The 20,448-nt window shown below is 40.6% G+C and overlaps 1 protein-coding gene across 5 annotated transcripts in view; it reads right to left on the bottom strand.

Annotated features, from left to right (window-relative positions):
* The window catches only part of ttll1 (tubulin tyrosine ligase-like family, member 1), a 30,416-nt gene that overhangs the window by 1,693 nt on the left and 8,275 nt on the right, over nucleotides 1-20,448 (bottom strand). For 4 of the 5 annotated variants that reach the window (XM_072278528.1, XM_072278529.1, XM_072278530.1 and 1 more), the window contains 7 exons: nucleotides 13,214-13,422; nucleotides 7,364-7,544; nucleotides 6,943-7,077; nucleotides 6,117-6,225; nucleotides 4,406-4,549; nucleotides 371-457; nucleotides 112-275 (listed from right to left, as the gene is read on the bottom strand). In XM_072278528.1, coding sequence (XP_072134629.1) covers nucleotides 112-275; nucleotides 371-457; nucleotides 4,406-4,549; nucleotides 6,117-6,225; nucleotides 6,943-7,077; nucleotides 7,364-7,544; nucleotides 13,214-13,422 — 1,029 coding nt within the window. The remainder of the gene's footprint in view (nucleotides 1-111; nucleotides 276-370; nucleotides 458-4,405; nucleotides 4,550-6,116; nucleotides 6,226-6,942; nucleotides 7,078-7,363; nucleotides 7,545-13,213; nucleotides 13,423-20,448) is intronic. The other variant, XM_072278532.1, reaches the window with a different exon arrangement.

Raw genomic sequence — 20,448 nt, 5'->3', positions numbered from 1 at the left:
CAAGAATTAAGACCTGACTATATTACCTGGATGTAAGTGTTAAGATCAAAGGTGAAAGGAACAGCAAAGAAAAACTAAAATACAGGAAACTATTGCAGGTTAAACTCTTACAAGAGCTCATAGTATCCAAGTGTTTCCTTTGGTGGGCATCTGTTCCACTTGCAGTCCGGCATTTCACCATTTGGTACAACAATGTTTAAGGTGTCATTGATGAGGTTGTACTTCAGAATGCGGTCATTGGTAGTAGTAGAAGAGAGTGAAGGTGAAGCATTCACCTACAATTTAGACCAATATATAAAAACACGAGTTTTCAGTGCAAACAGCAAATTAGTTATTAACAAAACCTTTCAATCAGAAATATGGCTATTACCTCAATGAGCCAAGGTTTCAGTTTGTCATCGATGATGATGTCATAACCATAGCATTCAAAGCAGTGCCGATCATTAATCATTACTGGCTGTGAAGATTGCCAACATTTATCAGTTATTTTTTAATATCAAAAATGCAATTTTATGACAGACAAGGTTAAGATACGAGGTAATTGCTAAAATGTTTTGGTGTATATTCATTATTAAAGTTGTATTGTGGCCTAAGTTACTGTGTTTCTGTATTTACTTTTCATCCTCAGATGTTCTTTTGAAGCCAGAGTATGTATTCACTATTTTTAGTTACCTAATCTCTTATTTCTTGTGAAGCCATAAGCAGATGAAAGAGGCTGTGGGATGATTTAGTAATAGGCTCAATTGAAAAGCAGGAGATTACGAAGGTTTAGTACAGCACACCACTGTAATGGCATCAGACAGCTATAAGGCATGTAGGTTCTGAAGATGGTGACAACAGGCTACATCAGATCTAACAAAGACCAATATAATTAGCATTATTGAAGAAAGATTTACCTCTGGGCAAGGCGATTGGGAGTTGTCATGTAAACATGGAAAACAAAGTTTTTGGATAATGCCACTAGAAGAAATTGGGGCCCATTGGCTGATCCTCTTATGATAGCAGTAATAAAGGTATGGGCATGGTGGGTGTCATTTGTAGTATTATAGAACACAGTACAATACAGGCCCTTTGGCCCACAACGTCATGCCAAACTCTTAACCTACTCCAAGATCAGTCTGATGTTTCTTTCCCACATAGTCCTCCATTTTTTTTTCATCCATTTGCCTATACAAGAGTCTCCTAAACATCCCTAATGTATCTGTCTACCACCCTTGGCAGTGGGTTCCATGCAGTTATTGTTTTTCAAAAATAATACTAATTATGATATCTCCCTCATACTTTCCTCCAACCACCTTTAAATTATGTCCTCTCATTAGCTATTAATGCTTTGGGGAGAAAGATGTCCACTTTATCTATGCCTCTGAGAATCTTTCACACTTAAGTCACCTGACCTGCTCAGAGAAAGCCTTAGCTCACTCAATTTCTTTAAGACACGCTTTCCCCTCCAAAGCAGAAGCTCCCAACCTTTCTTATGTTATGGTCTCCCACCATTGACTGAGGGGTCTGTAGACCCCAGGTTGGGAACCCCTTCTCTAAAGCTTCCACACCTTTCCAAGTGTGGTCTAATTAGAGTTTTATAGAGCTTCAACATAACCTCACAACTCTGGAAGTCAATCCCCTGACTAACACACCACATGCCTTCCTAACCACCCTATCAACTTGTATGGCAACTTTATGGGATCTATGGACATGGACACCAAGATCTCTCTGTTCCTCCATACTGTGAAGAATCCTGCCTTTACCCTTTTCCTCTACTTCAATTTTTACCTTCTAAAGTTTGTCACTTAACATTTTCTAGATGAACTCCATCTGCCACTTCTCAGCCCAACTCTACATCCTATGTCTCAATGCAACCTACAACAGCCTCCAACACTACCGACTCTTGTCATCTGCAAACTTGCTAACCCACCCTTCAACATCCTCATCCAAATTATTAATAAAATTCACAAAGAGCAGGAATCCCAGAACAGATCCCAGTGGAACACCACTGACCTCTAAGCAGAATATGCTTGGTCTACTACCATCCTTTGCCTTCTGTTGGTAAGTCAATACTGAATCCATGCAGCCTAGTTTCCATGCATTGCAGGTCTCCTGACTTTATAAATGAACATACTATGGGAACCTTGTCAAAAGCCTTACAGAAATCCATATTCACCTCATCTACTGCAAGACACACAAAATGCTGGAGGAACTCCGCAAACAAGGCAGCATCTATAGAAAACAGTCCACATTTTGGCTGAAACCTCAACTGTACTTTTCTTCCATAGCCTGGCCTGACTTGCTCCAGCATTTTGTGTGTGCTGCTCCGATTTCCAGCATCTGTTGATGATTTTAATCTTGTTCGACACTTTAATTGACACGGAGTAGTGGAGCTGACCACGGGTTCATTTTCTGCCATCAGGTTGATACGCATCATCCACCACCAGCAATGGCTGCCTTGGCTGTACCTGCACTCAGGAGCATCTAGTTCACCGAATCCTCCATATGTTTGCAAAAATGCCAAATCTTTTTTAGTTGGCTCAAAAGTGTATCCTTAAAAGGGAAATTACAGGCTGCAGACTGCAGCAATTGCTGTTCCGAAGAAGAGTATCAAGTATCAAGTGTTGGTCATTAGCACCATCTTGCACATCTATTCTTATACCTCCCTCAACCTCAATTGTTTTCTCCATGTGAAAAATATAGACTCTGAAAATTCACCTGGGCCCAACCTATGCTAATTCTTTGTAGGATATGTGGAATAGTGCTAGTTTCGGACCAATTGTAGTCTCTTCCTCTCCTGCTCTGAATTGTTTATGACTATTTGCATTATTTCAACAATGCCCAACACAAGTTCCAGAACAGCACCTTATTTTCTGTCTGGAGTCCTCAGGACTTTAAGCATAATTCAACAATTTCAGGAAACTAGCCTTCTTTTAGCTGTATACGTATTTCAGTGTCAATGTGTTCCTTTTCTATATCTAATTGCCTGTTTTAGAATTTATTTTTACCTTGTTAACTTGACAACTTTGGTCTGCACCCTGACATACACATTCTCTTGGTTCTCTCTACTTTGCCCTTTCTGCTTAAAACGTGTTTTTTTTTCCACTTTTCCAGTTCTGATGAAGGATCATTGATCCAAAGCATTAACTGTTTCTTTCTCTGCAGATGCTACTTGGCTTGCTGAAAATCCCTAGAATTTTGCTTTTGTTTTGGATTTTAAGGCTCACAGTTTTTTTATTCCAGTAGAATAAGGAACAGGACATGGGTCTCGTACACAAGATGGAGCTTGGGAAGGGATGTGGGAAAGTAAGATGAGGTTTATATTAATGGAGTTAAAGGAAGAAGGCTGATTAGTGAAATTAGAACTGAGCTTGATGAATTGAGGTGGAGAAGAGAAATCACAAGAATTAAAATTGGCTCATTTCGGAAGCTAAGGGAGGAAAGCAATGAAAATATTTTGTGGCCAAAATTTACAGCATCAAGTTGAACATGACGAGATGGTCAAAGGTGGAAAAGATGCTAAAACAGGTTGACAATGTGTGATTTGGTGAGTGGAGACATGGCACCAGCATCATCAGGCTAGGCTAGTAGAACGAGGGATGGTCAAACAGGGAAGCTGTCAAGGAATGAATCATCTCTCTGATAGTTTACTATGATTGCATGGATAATGTAGTCATGATGAAAAGCTAACGAATGCCAATAGCCTTGATTACAAATGAATGAAATTACAGCACAAGCTGATGATATCTAATCCACTAGACTGGGAGCGAGGAAGAAAGAAAGCAAGCTTGCAGGATTTGAGCCCTGTTTGTATGCTGGAGTTTAACCAGCAACAGAAAGTGGAACATTTCAGGGATGCTGCATGTGAAGGATTGGTGAGTGCTTAATGAGCCTTTGGAGGATAGGTCATGCACACCTACCCTCAGTAATCAGATCTTTTTGCACTGAAAAAATGTATCTTATTTGCTTGCTTGGCTCATTTAAATTTTGAAGATCCAATGGTCTAGAAAACTTATTTCCTAATTTTGAATAAATCCTAATAAAAAGGTTTATTGTTAGCATTGATCTCAAGTTCAGACAATGAGACTGAAGATATAAAGATGCCAAGACAGTTTCAAGTGGCTCCATCGCCTGCTCATGTGTTATATCTGGGAGCTCATATTTCTTGGTTTTAATAAGGGGTTTAAAAAATAAGATGCCTAATCTATGCTACATTATACTATTTATGACCAAAAACAGATTCACTTACAAAAAGGAACTCAACGACTTTCACTTTACCCCAAGAAAAACTTTATATATTTACCAATTTTTTGTCAAAAAAGCCCCAAAACATGGCAAAATGAAAAGTGCAGAGCTTCAAACAAAATCAAGTCATAAGAAATCATATGTCCCTTCAAAAGAAATCTTTGCAAGATGTACTTACTGCCACAGCTTTCAGTGAGTGAACAACAATCCAGTGAATATCATCAAAGACTTTATCAGTTACATCTTTCCCTTGTGTGCTCTCCAGATATAGCCTCAGGTTATTCACTGACCATTTCCCACCGTGTATAGGATTATAATCACCCTGGAAATAGAGATACAGATGAATCCCCATAACTTAATAGGAAAACAGAGGATGATGTGTTCTTAAGATAAATAGATGGGAAACTTTGGTCTGTTCGTGGTTCTTCAACCAGTTCTTGTCTGTGCTTTTAGCCAAATCAGCCTGGGAATTCAGGGAAGTCTTACAACTTGCATCACTGTTTCCGAACTGGTGGCAGAAATAAGGATGTAAAATAAATATGAATTATCAACCCCATTTAATTAATTAGAGACCATTACATCCATTTTATTGATTGTATGAGGTTATTTATTATGGATCTGAAACAATTATTATTTGTGATAAGAAGGACCTCCGTTGGCTGATGTCGACCATGGACTTTGCATCTAAGCTGTCATATGCAAGGCAGGGCATTACAATATGGAGAACAAGCTGTTGCCCATGCAGCAGGCTCCTGCTCTCCACCCAGCTGATGAATCCAAAGGAATGGCAGAGCAGCTCAGTGAAGAGGGTGAGGCTTTAGCACCAGAGGTGTTGCAGGAGTTGCCAGTCAGCATTGAACTCAATGTATGTCTGCCTTAGGGACTCAAGCTCTGGGCTTTTCCCTCTGGGTTTACTCCTGAAGCCTTCCCCATAAGTGGGTATAGCCACAAGGCACAAAGGTTTGAGATCAGAGATTTCCTTCTTGTGGATGAGCTGCTAACCAAGGCTAACAAGCCACATCTGCCAAAGCAACTGGTTTTAAAGTACCTGTTACCACCTTTGCCCCTTTACCTATCAGTAGAAACGATTCCCCCGGGCTTAGAAAGCCACACGTGAAGGCCAGGAACTAGATTTGGTTGGCGGAGGCCATTTGAGAAACACGCCATTGGGCGCTAGGTAGTGGGAGCTTATCCCCACACCTTCCATCCCTCCCCCACTCCCAGCTATAACAATTTTAAGGAACCTAAAAATGTTACTGTTACAAGTTTATGATATTTTTTCAGCCACTTCAATCATTTTTTTGACTTTTCCCTTGGTTTCAATCAGGATGAAGGTATCAGTGTTCAGAAATGGAATATTTTTTGCTTTGAATATTCCAAATCAGCCCTTGGATACTGTCTTTTGAATGCGTTGCAGAGACAAATCTCTCGGCTAATGATAAACGTCAACTACAGCCCCAGAATAGCATCTCTTGCAGCACTGTCATGAATATTTGCATTGTACCTTTTAATCTGAATAAGACACTTAATTTGAAAAATATGATTTAAGAAACATTTAAGGTACACTAGGACCAATAAATCTGTTCCCAAATGGGAGTTTTGGTGCTGAACCCTTGCATTCACTGCACTTCACAACAAGTCCTAACAGCTAATAGAGTTCGTCAATCATTCTGACCCATATGTGAAGCCTTTTATTAGAACTGATGCAGATACAGCTCAATTCCAGCTGATTCATTTGGAATCCATGGATTCCAAATGTGGAGTTACCTACTGCATAAAAGTTTTAACCCTGACCTGCCAGGTACTCCCAGTATTTCAATCTCATGCAGTCATCTTGACTGTTTATATCGTCAATTTAACATTCAACATGCAGTTGTTAATCAACTTACTCCCAGTTTTTGTACAGACACATTTGTAAGATGCACAAACATGTTATCCAATTCACTAGTGCTTGGTGTGTACTTCATTGTACAAAACCGACAAAATCCTAGCCGATACCTACAATATAAAGGAAATGAGAATGATTCATCCTGCAAGAGAGTTTCCATTTGTCAAATTTCAGGAATTTAGCAGAAGTAATAGTTCAAAATCACAATTTTATCCTAAATATCATCTATCTTCCATATTAGAAAACAGGGAAAACAAAATAATTTGCAAATGACTCCAGGCAGTACTAGTTTGCTTTTAATTAAATTGTTATAAAGCTAAGAGTACAATTGTGAACCGTATCAGCAGGTGATTACTGACTTGCCCAGCAGCAGAGCTGAAAGTAAGATTTTCATGTAGCCAATGATGTGCAGAAGGGTGAAATTACCGAAGTTCATAATGGCTGACACTTAAACCACCAGCTGTCAGCACAATTGATCCAGTTTCTAAGCTGACAATATTGAAAAGGGATTCAATACAGATAAATATACCAAAAGAAGAATTTTTATTTTTCACTTTTCTGGCATAGATTTTTCTGGATTTCCATTAAAATTTAGGCAATTATTTTCTCTATTCAAAATCTGTAGGTTTCCTTGAATTTTTGAGGAAACTATTATTATATATAGAACTAAATCAATTGCGTTCTTCTTAAGATTGATTAAATTCAATTTTATTTAACATGACTGGATAATTATGCTACCTGCAGAGGTACAGACTTCATCAAAATTCTGTCCAACTGTGATGAAACACATGAACATGAAAGTAATTTGACTGATTTCTCTGACTTACATGTAACATTTAAGTGGTCGATAGGAGGTCACCAACACATACAAGCGTAAATCAAACTTCTTTCCACCGATCAGTAGTGGATTGTCTATGTACAATGAAATGACATATGCCTCTTTCCCAGCTGGAGATATAAATCTGCAAATTAATACTTTGAATTTGTAAAAGAAATAAAGAGGACTAGAAATTAAAACTTTTAAAATCCTGATAGAAGGTAATCAATCCAGGACATTAAAACTGCTTTCTCTGCCAATATAGTTTTGTAGAGATACAGTTGTAAATTCAGCATTTCCTGGTTTTATTTAACAATCCCAGCATTTGTAGTATCTCACTTTGTTATTGCAACTAGTTTCTAACATAGATATACTGTGTCCATTTGGGTGCCAATAAAAGTAATAACAAACCAAAACACAGTCATTCTCACGTGGTTGTCCGACTGTCTCGTGACCACTTCTTGATCTGGGAAAGTTTATTGATAAGAAAAATTCCTTTTCCCTGAGCTTTTCCACATGGTTTCATTATCCAAGTGCTAGTTGGGTTCTTTCGGAACTCCTCCACAAACAAATTGTAATCGCCAGGCAGCATGAATGTGACTGGAATAAAATCTGAAAAGTAATGATTCGACATTGTCAATACAGCCAAAGTAGTGAAGTTCTTTGCTCTTAGCTTTATGTCACAGTCAATTTGGATTAGAATTCATACCTATTCAAAATAACTGACTGTAATAAATGTACGCAATAAAAACATTGTGATTTCTACCAAGGTAAAATTCCATACCTGATATTCTTGGGTAGATATGATTACATGAGAGCAATTATGTCAATGCGATTCATTTATAATTCCTACAAAAATTGAGCTCAAATTTATATGAATTTAATGCACTTAACCAGTTCTTAATAAAATCTTAAAATGCGAGTCAGGATAAACTGTGCTTCAGGATAAGGTTGTTGCCTCAATGAAGTTTAAATAAAGGGTAGGTTTGCTATTCTTGATTGTGCCCAGAATTCCATTCAAGGTCTCACTCACATTGAATTAGTGTACAAAAACACACACAGAATTTTGTCGAAGTTAGCTTGTTGTTCAAAAACAGTTCATAGAGCATTGAACATGGAACAGTAACACACCCATCAACAAACCCTTCACCCAACCATATAACCATATAACAATTACAGCACGGAAACAGGCCATCTCGGCCCTTCTAGTCCATGCCAAACTCTTACTCTCACCTAGTCCCACCGACCTGCACTCAGCCCATAACCCTCCATTCCTTTCCTGTCCATATATCTATCCAATTTAACTTTAAATGACAACATCGAACTTGCCTCAACCACTTCTGCTGGAAACTCATTCCATACAGCTACCACTCTCTGAGTAAAGAAGTTCCCCCTCATGTTACCCCTGAAGTTTTGTCCTTTAACTCTCAACTCATGTCCTCTTGTTCGAATCTTCCCCACTTTCAATGGAAAAACCCTATCCACATCAACTCTATCAATCCCCCTCATAATTTTAAACACCTCTATCAAGTCCCCCCTCAACCTTCTACGCTCCAAAGAATAAAGACCTAACTTGTTCAACCTTTCTCTGTAACTTAGGAGATGAAACCCAGGCAACATTTTAGTAAATCTCCTCTGTACTCTCTCAATTTTATGGACATCTTTCCTATAATTCGGTAACCAGAACCATGTCTGCCAAATTAATCTTATCAGCCTGCATGTGGTCATATCCCTCTATCCCCTGCCTGATCATGTCTTTTCGAAATGCCCCTTAAATATTACTATCATAGCTATTTGTTACACCTCCTGGGGCAGTGCTTTCCAGGCACCTGTCCCTCCGTTTTTAAAAAAAACTGCACATCTTCTTTAAGCTTATGTGCTTTACTATTTGCCATTTCCTCCCTGGGAAAAGGACTCTGACTGTCAATGCCTCTTGTAATTTTATACACTGTACTTCAATCACATCACCATTCAACCTCTAGCACTCCAAAAAAATATTAAGTTTATCCAATTGTCCTGATAGCTAACGCACTTCAGTCTGGGCAACATGCTGGTGAACGTCTTCTGTACACTCTCCAAACTTTCTACATCCTTCCTGTATGACAAAGATAAGTGCACACTACAATCCAAATGTGGCCAAGTCAAAGTTCTATACAGCTGCAACATGAACGACCAGTGCCTCCAAGTAATGATGGTAAGCATGTTGTATGCCTTCTTTACCTACTGTATCCTCTTGAATTACCATTTTCAGGGAACCATGGAATCACACCCCAAGATCCCTCTGTGCATCAATATACCAGAGAGTTCTGCCATTTACGGGCTACTTACCTCTTGTATTTGACCTCCTAAAATGCAACTCTTTATCCAGATTAAGCTCCATCTATCAGTTCTCCACTCAAATTTCCAACTAATCTATATCCTACAGTATCTTTGTTGGCAACCTTCTTCACAAATGGCATCTGTATCAACTTCTGTGTCATCTGTATCTTATACTGTCATTTCAGATTGTTAATTCCCATCATAAACAGAGGTCCCAGCACAGATCCTTGCGGAACACCACTAGTCAGAGACTTCCAGTTGGGAAAACATTTCTCTAACACAATCCTCTCAGACAGCAAAGCTAATTTTGGATCCAATTTACCAGATCACTGCTGATCTGGCATGTGACCTTTTTTAAGAATACTTTACTGTAGTCCATATAGACAACATCCACCATCCTACCTTCAACAATCATCTCCATCACTTGCTCAAAAACTCAATTAGATTTATGAGACATAATCTCGCTGCACTAAACAATACTGACTATCCCAAGTAAATCCATGCTTTCCCTAAGAATCCTGTACCTAAGAATCTTATCAATGATTTCTCTTCTATCAATTCCATATTCACCGACCACAATTTCCTGGTTTGCTCCTGTTGCCCTTCTTAAACAGATGAACAACTCTGGATATTCTCAGTCTTCACCCAGCTTCACCCATGGTTGAAGAAGATACAAATTCTTCTGTAAATGCCTTAGAAATTTTTTCCTTTACTTCCTTCACTATTCTGAAATAGGTCGCATCAGGCCCTGGGAACTTAATTATTTTAATATCTTTCAAGGTACTTCCACCTTCTAAATATCAATATACCCTTAGAATAAGAGCATTCCTCTCCATAATCTCACCATCATCCTACTCTATGCTGAATATCAATACAAAGTATTAAGGATTCACTTACTCCGACTACAAGCAACTACTCTCCATTGTCCTTAAGTGGTCCTGCTCTTTCCCTAGTTATCCTCTTGTCCTAACACATGGAGCAAAAACCAAGCTGCTTAATGAACTCAAGCAGCAGCTATAGAGGCAAATGGACAGCTAATACTTTGGCTCAAGACTCTGCTTCAGAATTTATTCAGGGTCGCAACCTGAATTGTTGACAAAGTCCTGGTATAGGATCATGAACTGAAGTGTCACCCACAAGAGAAAATTTGCAGATGCCAGAAATCCAAGCAATACACACACAAAATGCTGGAGGAACTCAGCAGGCCGGGCAGCATCTATGGAAAAAAGTACAGTTGATGTTTCAGGCCAAGACCCTACGGCAGGACTGGAGAAAAAATGATGAGGAGTAGATTTAAAAGACAGGGGAGGGGAGAAAGAAACACAAGGTGATTGGTGAAACCAGGAGGAGGAGGGATGAAATAAAGAGCTGGGAATTGATTGGTTAAAGAGCTATAGGGCTGGAGAAAGGGGAGTCTAATAGGAGGGAACAGAAGGACACGGAAGAAAGAAAAGGCAGGGAGGAGCACCAGAGGAAGGCAATGGGCAGGCAAAGAGATAAGATGAGAGAGGGAAAGGGGATGGGGAATGATGAAAGGAGGGGGCATTTCCCATCCTCTTGGCTCCATAGATGCTACCTGAGTCACTGAGTTCTTTACTTGTTGTCATAAATTCCAGCACCTGCAGTCGCGTGTCCCAATCTGTGTAACTGTGTACAATACCAAGAAGTTAGTACGCAAATTTCACATCTGAACATTCTGATATATGGTTTAGGTACCCAATAAAACATACCTACAAAGAAATTTTATGGATAATGGTATGCAGAGTTAAAATAATACTTTCAATAGAAGCATTCAATTGCATGCACCAGAACCAGAACATCCAAACTTCCTAAACAAGCCTATGTTAAGGATACATTTCTCACAAATCTTTACATTTTCTGGTATAGTGCTCTTCTGGAGATGAAACTTTGTCTGTTGTCAATGACAAAAACGAAGTAATATTCAGGAATTTACCAGATTTCTGAGCTATGAAAGAACACTGTGCTCCTGGTCTTTCAAATTTCAAGATTCAAGATTGGTTATTGTCCTTCTTCACTACATGGGTGTAAAGCAGAACAAAATGACTTGGGTCCAATGCAGCATAAAAAAACACAATAAACATAAAAGTAATCCTATAAAACACAATGTACGAGTAAATGTCAAATAATAGTGTGGGGGGGGGGAATTTAAGAGGGTGCTGAGAGGTGGAGGAGTAGCTGAGGCGGATGTAGTATTATAGAGTCACAGAATAATCTAGTCTGTGCCAAACCATTAATCTGACTAGTCCCATCAACCTGCCAACCGGACCATAGCTCTCCATAAAACTCCCACTGATGTATTATCCAATATTTTTCTCAAATGTTGAAATCAAACCTGCATCCACCACTTGTGCTGGCAGCTCACAAACCTCTGAGTGAAGTAGATCCTCTTAAACATTTCACCTTTCACCCTTAACCCATGACCTCTAGCTGTGTCGCACCCAACCTCAGTGGAAAAAAGCCTGCTTGCATCTACCCTCAATTTCGTAGAACTCTATCAAAACTCCCCTCAATCTTCTATGTTCTAGGGAATAAAGTCCTAATCTATTTAACCTTTCCCTATAACCCCGGTCCTCAAGTTCTGGCAACATCCTTGTAAATTTTCTCTGTACTCTTTCAGTCTTATTTACATCTTTCCTGTAAGGAGATGATCAAATCAGGCCTCACCAATGTCTTATTCAATTCCATCATAACATCCAAACCCCTATACTCAATACATTGATTTATGAAGTCTAATGTGCCAAAGCTTTCTTTACTATCCTATCTAGCTGTGACGCCATTTTTAAGAAATTATGGATCTGTGTTCCCAGATCCCACCGTTCTACTGCACTCCTAAGTGCCCTACCACTCATGTATAAGGCCATCCCTGGTTGGCCGGGGGGGGGGGGGGGGCAGGTGGTGGGTTTAGTAAATGAGTGGATGTGTTGAGCAGCCTGATGGTGTTTGGAGAAGTGACTGCTTTTGAGTCCAGTGGTCCAACTGCACTCTCTTTCTTCCCTGATGGGAGTGAGACAAACAAGCAGGGTGGGTGGGATCCTTCATGATATTGCTGAACTTTTTCTGGCACCTTTGTGCATATATTGCATATTCTGTATATGCACCTTTCTGCCAACAATCAGCAGGAAAACACCCAATTTTAAGAAGTAACACTTCATTTTATTCATATAGCTGCGAGATCAATTGATAATCTTAGATAAAAACAATATTAATCTGTTAAAGTAACTTTAAAACTACCAATGTTTCATTCAGCAGTTCTTAATGAATGTTTCTTTATCAATGAATAAAACTGGAAGTTGTTTATTTGAGGTTTGCTTGCTTTCTAATTCAAAAACAATAATGTTGGCTAACATGCAACATTAACAATATTTATGCAAACATTCGAACTATAAGATCAATCAGCATTTACAATGTATAATCAAGTATGAAAATATTACCAAAATAAATTGTATGAAAGACTCAGCTCTTAATGATTTTGAACTAATTTGCCTTTAAATCAGAAAGATATTGGTTCAGAAAACTGGTCAAAAAATTCTAGGCTGATCCTTCAGCATGGAATGGAAAGGCTGCTGCTTTGAAATAAATTTTGTGAGGGGCTCAAAGTTGACATTAAACAAAGGGCATGCCGGCCTTTTCATCAGCATTTAGAAAGATCATGGCACTACTTTAATGAAAATTAGCTGTTATTCTCACCTTATCCATCCCTTATTCAAATAACTATACTGTTTTCCTGTTCTTTTACATCCTATTATTTTTGGAGGCTTGGCAGCCTCATTTCTTACATTACATTACCAAAATTTACCCAGTATAAAAGTACTTTGGTATAACTAAAACCACAAAAGTTGCCATCAAGTGTGAATTTACTTTACTTATAATTAAGTAAAATACAGTTGTTCTCCAGTACCCTAGATCAGCTACTTTATTGCAGGTAAAGTCTTTCCATTTACCTAAATGAACATATTTGCCATTTTCGTCCTTCTCCACAAGTGGGCTTGCTTCCCTTTCTAACTCTCGGCGATAGCGCTTGATATTCTTTACCATCAAGTCCTTCCGTGTCAGCTCATAATGGTTTGGAAAATGATTCACAATTTGATCATCATTCAGACGGTAGCCATTTTCAATGCTGAAAACATTTCGAATTGTCTGTACACTCATCCTATGAGAATAAATGTCCAATAGTGACCATAACATTAAATATACAAAGGGCAAATATTTAAATATTAGGAATAAAAAAAACTCCCTTTTCCCATTCATGCTACTCCTTGTACCACATTTGATCTCCAGATGGGACATCTTTCATAATTCTCACAACACGGAAGAAAGTAATTCAGCTTACTTATGCTGGCTCTCCAATTCCCACCATTTATTTCCCATTAACTTAAGACCATAAGATATAAGAGCAGAAGTAGGCCATTTGGCCCATCGAGTCTGCTCCGCCATTCAATCATGGGCTGATCCAATTCTTCCAGTCATCCCCACTCCCCTGCCTTCACCCCATACCCTTTGATGCCCTGGCTAATCAAGAACCTAGCTATCTCTGCCTTAAATACACCCAATGACTTGGCCTCCACAGCCGCTCGCAGCAACAAATTCCACAGATTTACAACCCTCTGACTAAAGTAATTTCTCCGCATCTCAGTTCTAAACGGACATCCTTGAATCCTGAAATCATGCCCTCTTGTCCTAGACCCCCCTACCGTGGGAAATAACTTTGCCATATCTAACCTGTTCAGGCCTTTTACCATTTGGAATGTTTCTAATGAGATCCCCCCTCATTCTCCTGAACTCCAGAGAATACAGCCCAAGAGCTGCCAGACATTCCTCATATGGTAACCCATTCATTCCTGGAATCATTCTTGTGAATCTTCTCTGAACCCTCTCCAATGTCAGTATATCCTTTCTAAAATAAGGAGCCCAAAACTGCACACAATACTCCAAGTGTGGTCCCACATGCCTTATAGAGTCTCGACATCACATTCCTGCTTTTATATTCTATACCTCTAGAAATGAATGCCAACATTGCATTCGCTTTCTTCACAACCGACTCAAGCTGGAGGTTAACCTTTAGGGTACCTTGCATGAGGAATCCCAAGTCCTTTTGCATCTCTACATTTTGAATTCTCTCCCCATCTAAATAATAGTCTGTCCATTTATTTCTTCCACCAAAGTGCATGACCATACACTTCCCAACATTGTATTTCATTCAACACACACAAAATGCTGGTGGAACGCAGTAAGAAGTATAGTCGACGTTTCGAGCCGAGACCCTTCATCAGGACTAACTGAAAGAAGAGATAGTAAGAGATTTGAAAGCGGGAGGGGAAGGGGGAGATATGAAATGATAGAAGACAGGAGGGGGAGGGATGAAGCTAAGAGCTGGAAAGTTGATTGGCAAAAGGTATACAGAGTTGGAGAAGGGGGAGGATCATGGGATGGGAGACCAAGGGAGAAAGAAAGGGGGAGGGGAGCCCAGAGGAAGACGGGGAGCAGGCAAGGAGTGACTGTGAGAGGGACAGAGAGAAAAAAAAACACGGGGGGGGGAATAAATAAATAAGGGATGGGGTAAGAAGGGGAGAAGGGGCATTAATGGAAGTTAGAGAAATCAATGTTCATGCCATCAGGTTGGAGGCTATCCAGAAGGAATATAAGGCGTTGTTCCTCCAACCTGAGTGTGGCTTCATCTTGACAGTAGGGGAGGCTATGGATTGACATATCAGAATGGGAATGGGACGTGGAATTAAAATGTGTGGCCACCGGGAGATCCTGCTTTCTCTAGCAGACATTTGCCACTTCTTTGCCCATTCCCCTAAACTACGTAAGTCTCTCTGCAGGCTCTCCGTTTCCTCAACACTACCCCCTCCTCTACCTATGTTTTTATCATTGGCTAATTTAGCCACAAATCCATTAATAGCATAGTCCAAATCATTGACGTACATCATAAAAAGCAGCGGTCCTAACACCGACCCCTGTGGAACTCCACTGGTAGCTGGCAGCCAGCTAGAATAGGATCCCTTTATTCCCACTCTGTTTTCTGCCGACCAGTCAATGCTCCACTCATGCTAGTAACTTCCCTGTAATTCCATGGGCTCTTATCTTGCTAAACAGCCTCATGTGCGGCACCTTGTCAAAGGCCTTCTGAAAATTCAAGTACACTAGGTCTCCTGCATCTCCTTTGTCTACCCTGCTTGTAATTTTCTCAAAGAATTGCAGTATGTTTGTCAGGCAGGATTTTCCTTTCCAGAGACCATGTTGGCTTTCGCCTAACTTGTCATGTGCCTCCAGGTACTCCGTAATCTCATCCCCGACAATCGATTCCAACAACTTCTCAACCACTGATGTCAGGCTAACAAGCCTATAGTTTACTTTCTGCTGCCTCCCACCCTTCTTAAATAGCAGAGTTACATTTGCAATTTTCCAGTCATCCGGTACAATGCCAAAATCTATCGATTTTTGCCTCCGCAATCTCTCCAGCTACTTCCTTCAGAACCCAAGAGTGCTTTCCATCAGGTACTGGCGATTTATCCAACTTCAGACCATTAAGCTTCCTGAGCACCTCCTCAGTCGAAGTTTTCACTGCACAAGCTTCACTTCCCTGACACTCCTGAATGTCCAGTATACTGCAGACGTCTTCCACTATGAAGACTAGTGCAAAATACACATTCAGTTCCTCTGCCATCTCTGCATCTCACATTACAATATCACCAGCTTCATTTTGTATTGGTCATATATCTACCCTTGACTCTCTTTTACCCTTTATATACTTAAAATGCTTTTAATATCTCCTTTGATATTAGTTGCCAGCTTCCTTTCATAATTCTTGTATTTCTTCACATGCCCATCAATTCCCCAGTGATTTTCCTGCTAAGTACACTAGCATATACAATAGCTAACTGAAAAACCAGCACATTTTTGGGCTGTGAGAGCAAACTGGAGGACATGTGAGAAACCACACTGTCACAGGCAAAACATACAAACTCCATAAAGATAGCAGCCAGGATCAGGTTTGAAGTCAGGTCCATGGCGTTGGAGAAGAGATCGATCCCAACCATTGCAGTATCCTTTTCCAGTTGAAAAGCTCAAAACCAAAACATAGAACATAGAATAGTACAGCACAGTACAGGCCCTTCGGCCCACAATGTTGTGCCGACCCTCAAACCCTGCCTCCCATATAAGCCCCCACCTTAGATTCCTCCATATACCTGTCTAGTAGTCTCTTAAACTTCACTAGTGTATCTGCCTCCACCACCGACTCAGGCAGTGCATTCCACGCACCAACCACTCTCTGAGTAAAAAACCTTCCTCTAATATCCCCCTTGAACTTCCCACCCCTTACCTTAAAGCCATGTCCTCTTGTATTGAGCAGTGGTGCCCTGGGGAAGAGGCGGTGGCTATCCACTCTATCTATTCCTCTTATTATCTTGTACACCTCTATCACATCTCCTCTCATCCTCCTTCTCTCCAAAGAGTAAAGCCCTAGCTCCTTTAATCTCTGATCATAATGCATACTTCCTAAACCAGGCAGCATCCTGGTAAATCTCCTCTGTACCCTTTCCAATGCTTCCACATCCTTCCTATAGTGAGGTGACCAGAACTGGACACAGTACTCCAAGTGTGGCCTAACCAGAGTTTTATAGAGCTGCATCATTACATCGCGACTCTTAAACTCTATCCCTCGACTTATGAAAGCTAACACCCCATAAGCTTTCTTAACTACCCTATCCACCTGTGAGGAAACTTTCAGGGATCTGTGGACATGTACCCCGAGATCCCTCTGCTCCTCCACACTACCAAGTATCCTGCCATTTACTTTGTACTCTGCCTTGGAGTTTGTCCTTCTAAAGTGTACCACCTCACACTTCTCTGGGTTGAACTCCATCTGCCACTTCTCAGCCCACTTCTGCATCCTATCAATGTCTCTCTGCAATCTTTGACAATCCTCTACACTATCTACAACACCACCAACCTTTGTGTCGTCTGCAAACTTGCCAACCTACCCTTCTACCACCACATCCAGGTCGTTAATAAAAATCACGAAAAGTAGAGGTCCCAGAACAGATCCTTGTGGGACACCACTATTCACAATCCTCCAATCTGAATGTACTCCCTCCACCACCACCCTCTGCCTTCTGCAGGCAAGCCAATTCTGAATCCACCTGGCCAAACTTCCCTGGATCCCATGCCTTCTAACTTTCTGAATAAGCCTACCATGTGGAACCTTGTCAAATGCCTTACTAAAATCCATATAGATCACATCCACTACACTACCCTCATCTATATGCCTAGTCACCTTCTCAAAGAACTCTATCAGGCTTGTTAGACTCGATCTGCCCTTCACAAAGTCATGCTGACTGTCCCTGATCAGACCATGATTCTCTAAATGCCCATAGATCCTATCTCTAAGAATCTTTTCCAACAGCTTTCCCACCACAGACATAAGGCTCACTGGTCTATAATTATCCGGACTATCCCTACTACCTTTTTTGAACAAGGGAACAACATTCGCCTCCCTCCAATCCTCCGGTACCATTCCCGTGGACAACGAGGACATAAAGATCCTAGCCAGAGGCTCAGCAATCTCTTCTCTCGCCTCGTGGAGCAGCCTGGGGAATATTCTGTCAGGCCCCAGGGACTTATCTGTCCTAATGTATTTTAACAACTCCAACACCTCCTCTCCCTTAATATCAACATGCTCCAGAACATCAACCTCACTCATATTGTCCTCACCATCATCAAGTTCCCTCTCATTGGTGAATACCGAAGAGAAGTATTCATTGAGGACCTTGCTCACTTCCACAGCCTCCAGGCACATCTTCCCATCTTTATCTCTAATCGGTCCTACCTTCACTCCTGTCATCCTTTTTTTCTTCACATAATTGAAGAATGCCTTGGGGTTTTCCTTTACCCTACTTGCCAAGGCCTTCTCATGCCCCCTTCTTGCTCTTCTCAGCCCCTTCTTAAGCTCCTTTCTTGCTTCCCTATATTCCTCAATAGACCCATCAGATCCTTACTTCCTAAACCTCATGTATGCTGCCTTCTTCCACCTGATTAGATTTTCCACCTCACTTGTCACCCATGGTTCCTTCACCCTACCATTCTTTATCTTCCTCACCGGGACAAATTTATCTCTTACATCCCGCAAGAGATCTCTAAACATCGACCACATGTCCATAGTACATTTCCCTGCAAAAACATCATCCCAATTCACACCCGCAAGTTCTAGCCTTATAGCCTCATAATTTGCCTTTCCCCAATTAAAAATTTTCCTGTCCTCTTTGATTCTATCCTTTTCCATGATAATTATAAAGGCCAGGGAGTGGTGGTCACTGTCCCCCAGATGCTCACCCACTGAGAGATCTGTGACCTGACCCGGTTCATTACCTAGTACTAGATCTAGTATGGCATTCTCCTGGTCGGCCTGTCCACATACTGTGACAGGAATCCATCTTGGACACACTTAACAAACTCTGCCCCATCTAAACCCTTGGAACTAATCAGGTGCCAACCAATATTAGGGAAGTTAAAGTCACCCATGATAACAACCCTGTTATTTTTGCACCTTTCCAAAATCTGCCTCCCAATCTGCTCCTCTGTATCTCTGCTGCGACCAGGGGGCCTATAGAATACCCCCAGTAGAGTAACTGCTCCCTTCCTGTTCCTGACTTCCACCCATATTGACTCAAAGGAGGATCCTGCTACATTACCCACCCTTTCTGTAGCTGTAATAGTATCCCTGACCAGTAATGCCACCCCTCCTCCCCTTTTTCTGCCCTCTCTATCCCTTTTAAAGCACTGAGATCCAGGAATATTGAGAATCCATTCCTGCCCTGGTGCCAGCCAAGTCTCTGTAATGGCCACTACATCATAATTCCATGTATGTATCCAAGCTCTCAGTTCATCACCTTTGTTCCTGATGCTTCTTGCCTTGAGGTACACACATTTCAGCCCTTCTACCTTACTGTCTTACACCGTTTATTCTGCTTCTCTTTCCTCAAAGCCTCTCTGTATGTTAGATCTGGTCAAAGCCTCTCTGTATGTAACACCATGATTCACTCCAGTCAAACCTAATAATGTGTAAACAATCAATTGCATTCACCAAGATCATAGCCATACAGTAAACCTGCATCAAATAATCTGCCTGGCAGAAAGACCAACTGGATAAATAAGGAGTCACCGAAGTTATATTTTCAAAGCAATTTATAGACTGCTACAACAGCATTCTGAAAATGAGCAAGAAAGTGTGGCTGAAGACCATTAAGCAAATTTCAGTTAGATGCAGATTCTTAAGAATATGCCAGAGAAAGCAGCATTGGAATCTCAAGACTAAGTGGAGGTGGAAATGACAGAAATCCAACTAATGGTGGCCGAGCAGGAGAACCAACATCAGACTGGCATCCAAGGTGATGTTCCAGCAGAAAGAACACAGCAAGGAACAGCATGGAAAACCGGAAGCAATTTGAGGTAGTGCAAAAGATAATGATGAATCTTGCTGGTGTAGAAATAGTTTAAAGCACCAACAGTAAGGACAATGGGGGCAAACTCCAGAGTAAATGGATAAAACTGCAGGTGTGAAGCAACAGTTAAAATATGAACTGAAAAAGCTTAAATGACAATGACTTTCAAGTCAAGAGGAAATTGGTCACAACTGCATTTAGCCATAGGTGTGACCCAGCTTCTAGTTACTTGCCATTTTAAATCACCATATCCCCCCTCCAACCTTTCTGTCTGTGGCCTCCTGCAGTACTACAACAAGCACCAGCACAAGCGTGAGGAACAGCACGTCTTCCATCTGGGCATGTCCCAACTTTCAGGACTTAATATTGAAATCTCCAACTTTAGGAAATTCACTATATACCCTGTATATCTCTATATTGATAAACCATATCTGTCTGTCATCATTTTGGCTTAATTTTTCTTTCTCTTCCTGGTAGCTTACTGGACTTCTCTTTCCACTTCTGATGCAAGATCCTGGACCTGAAATATTAACTGTTCCTCTTTCCACAAATGCTGCATTTCCAGCATTTTCTGTTTCTATTTCAAGCTTACAGCATATACTTTTGATTCGCAGTAGTAGTCTTCAATAGGTTAAGAGGGCTATTTTAGAAATAATAGCATGCCTGTCTGGACAGAAAGTTAGATGATTAGCAGATTAATGAAATTAAAGCAAAGCAAGGGAGAATATCTC

The sequence above is a fragment of the Mobula birostris genome, chromosome 14 (genome assembly GCF_030028105.1).
Source record: "Mobula birostris isolate sMobBir1 chromosome 14, sMobBir1.hap1, whole genome shotgun sequence".
NCBI lineage: Eukaryota > Metazoa > Chordata > Chondrichthyes > Myliobatiformes > Myliobatidae > Mobula > Mobula birostris.
The sequence above is the reverse complement of the archived record's forward strand: the minus strand, read 5'-3'. Positions and strand labels throughout refer to the sequence as shown.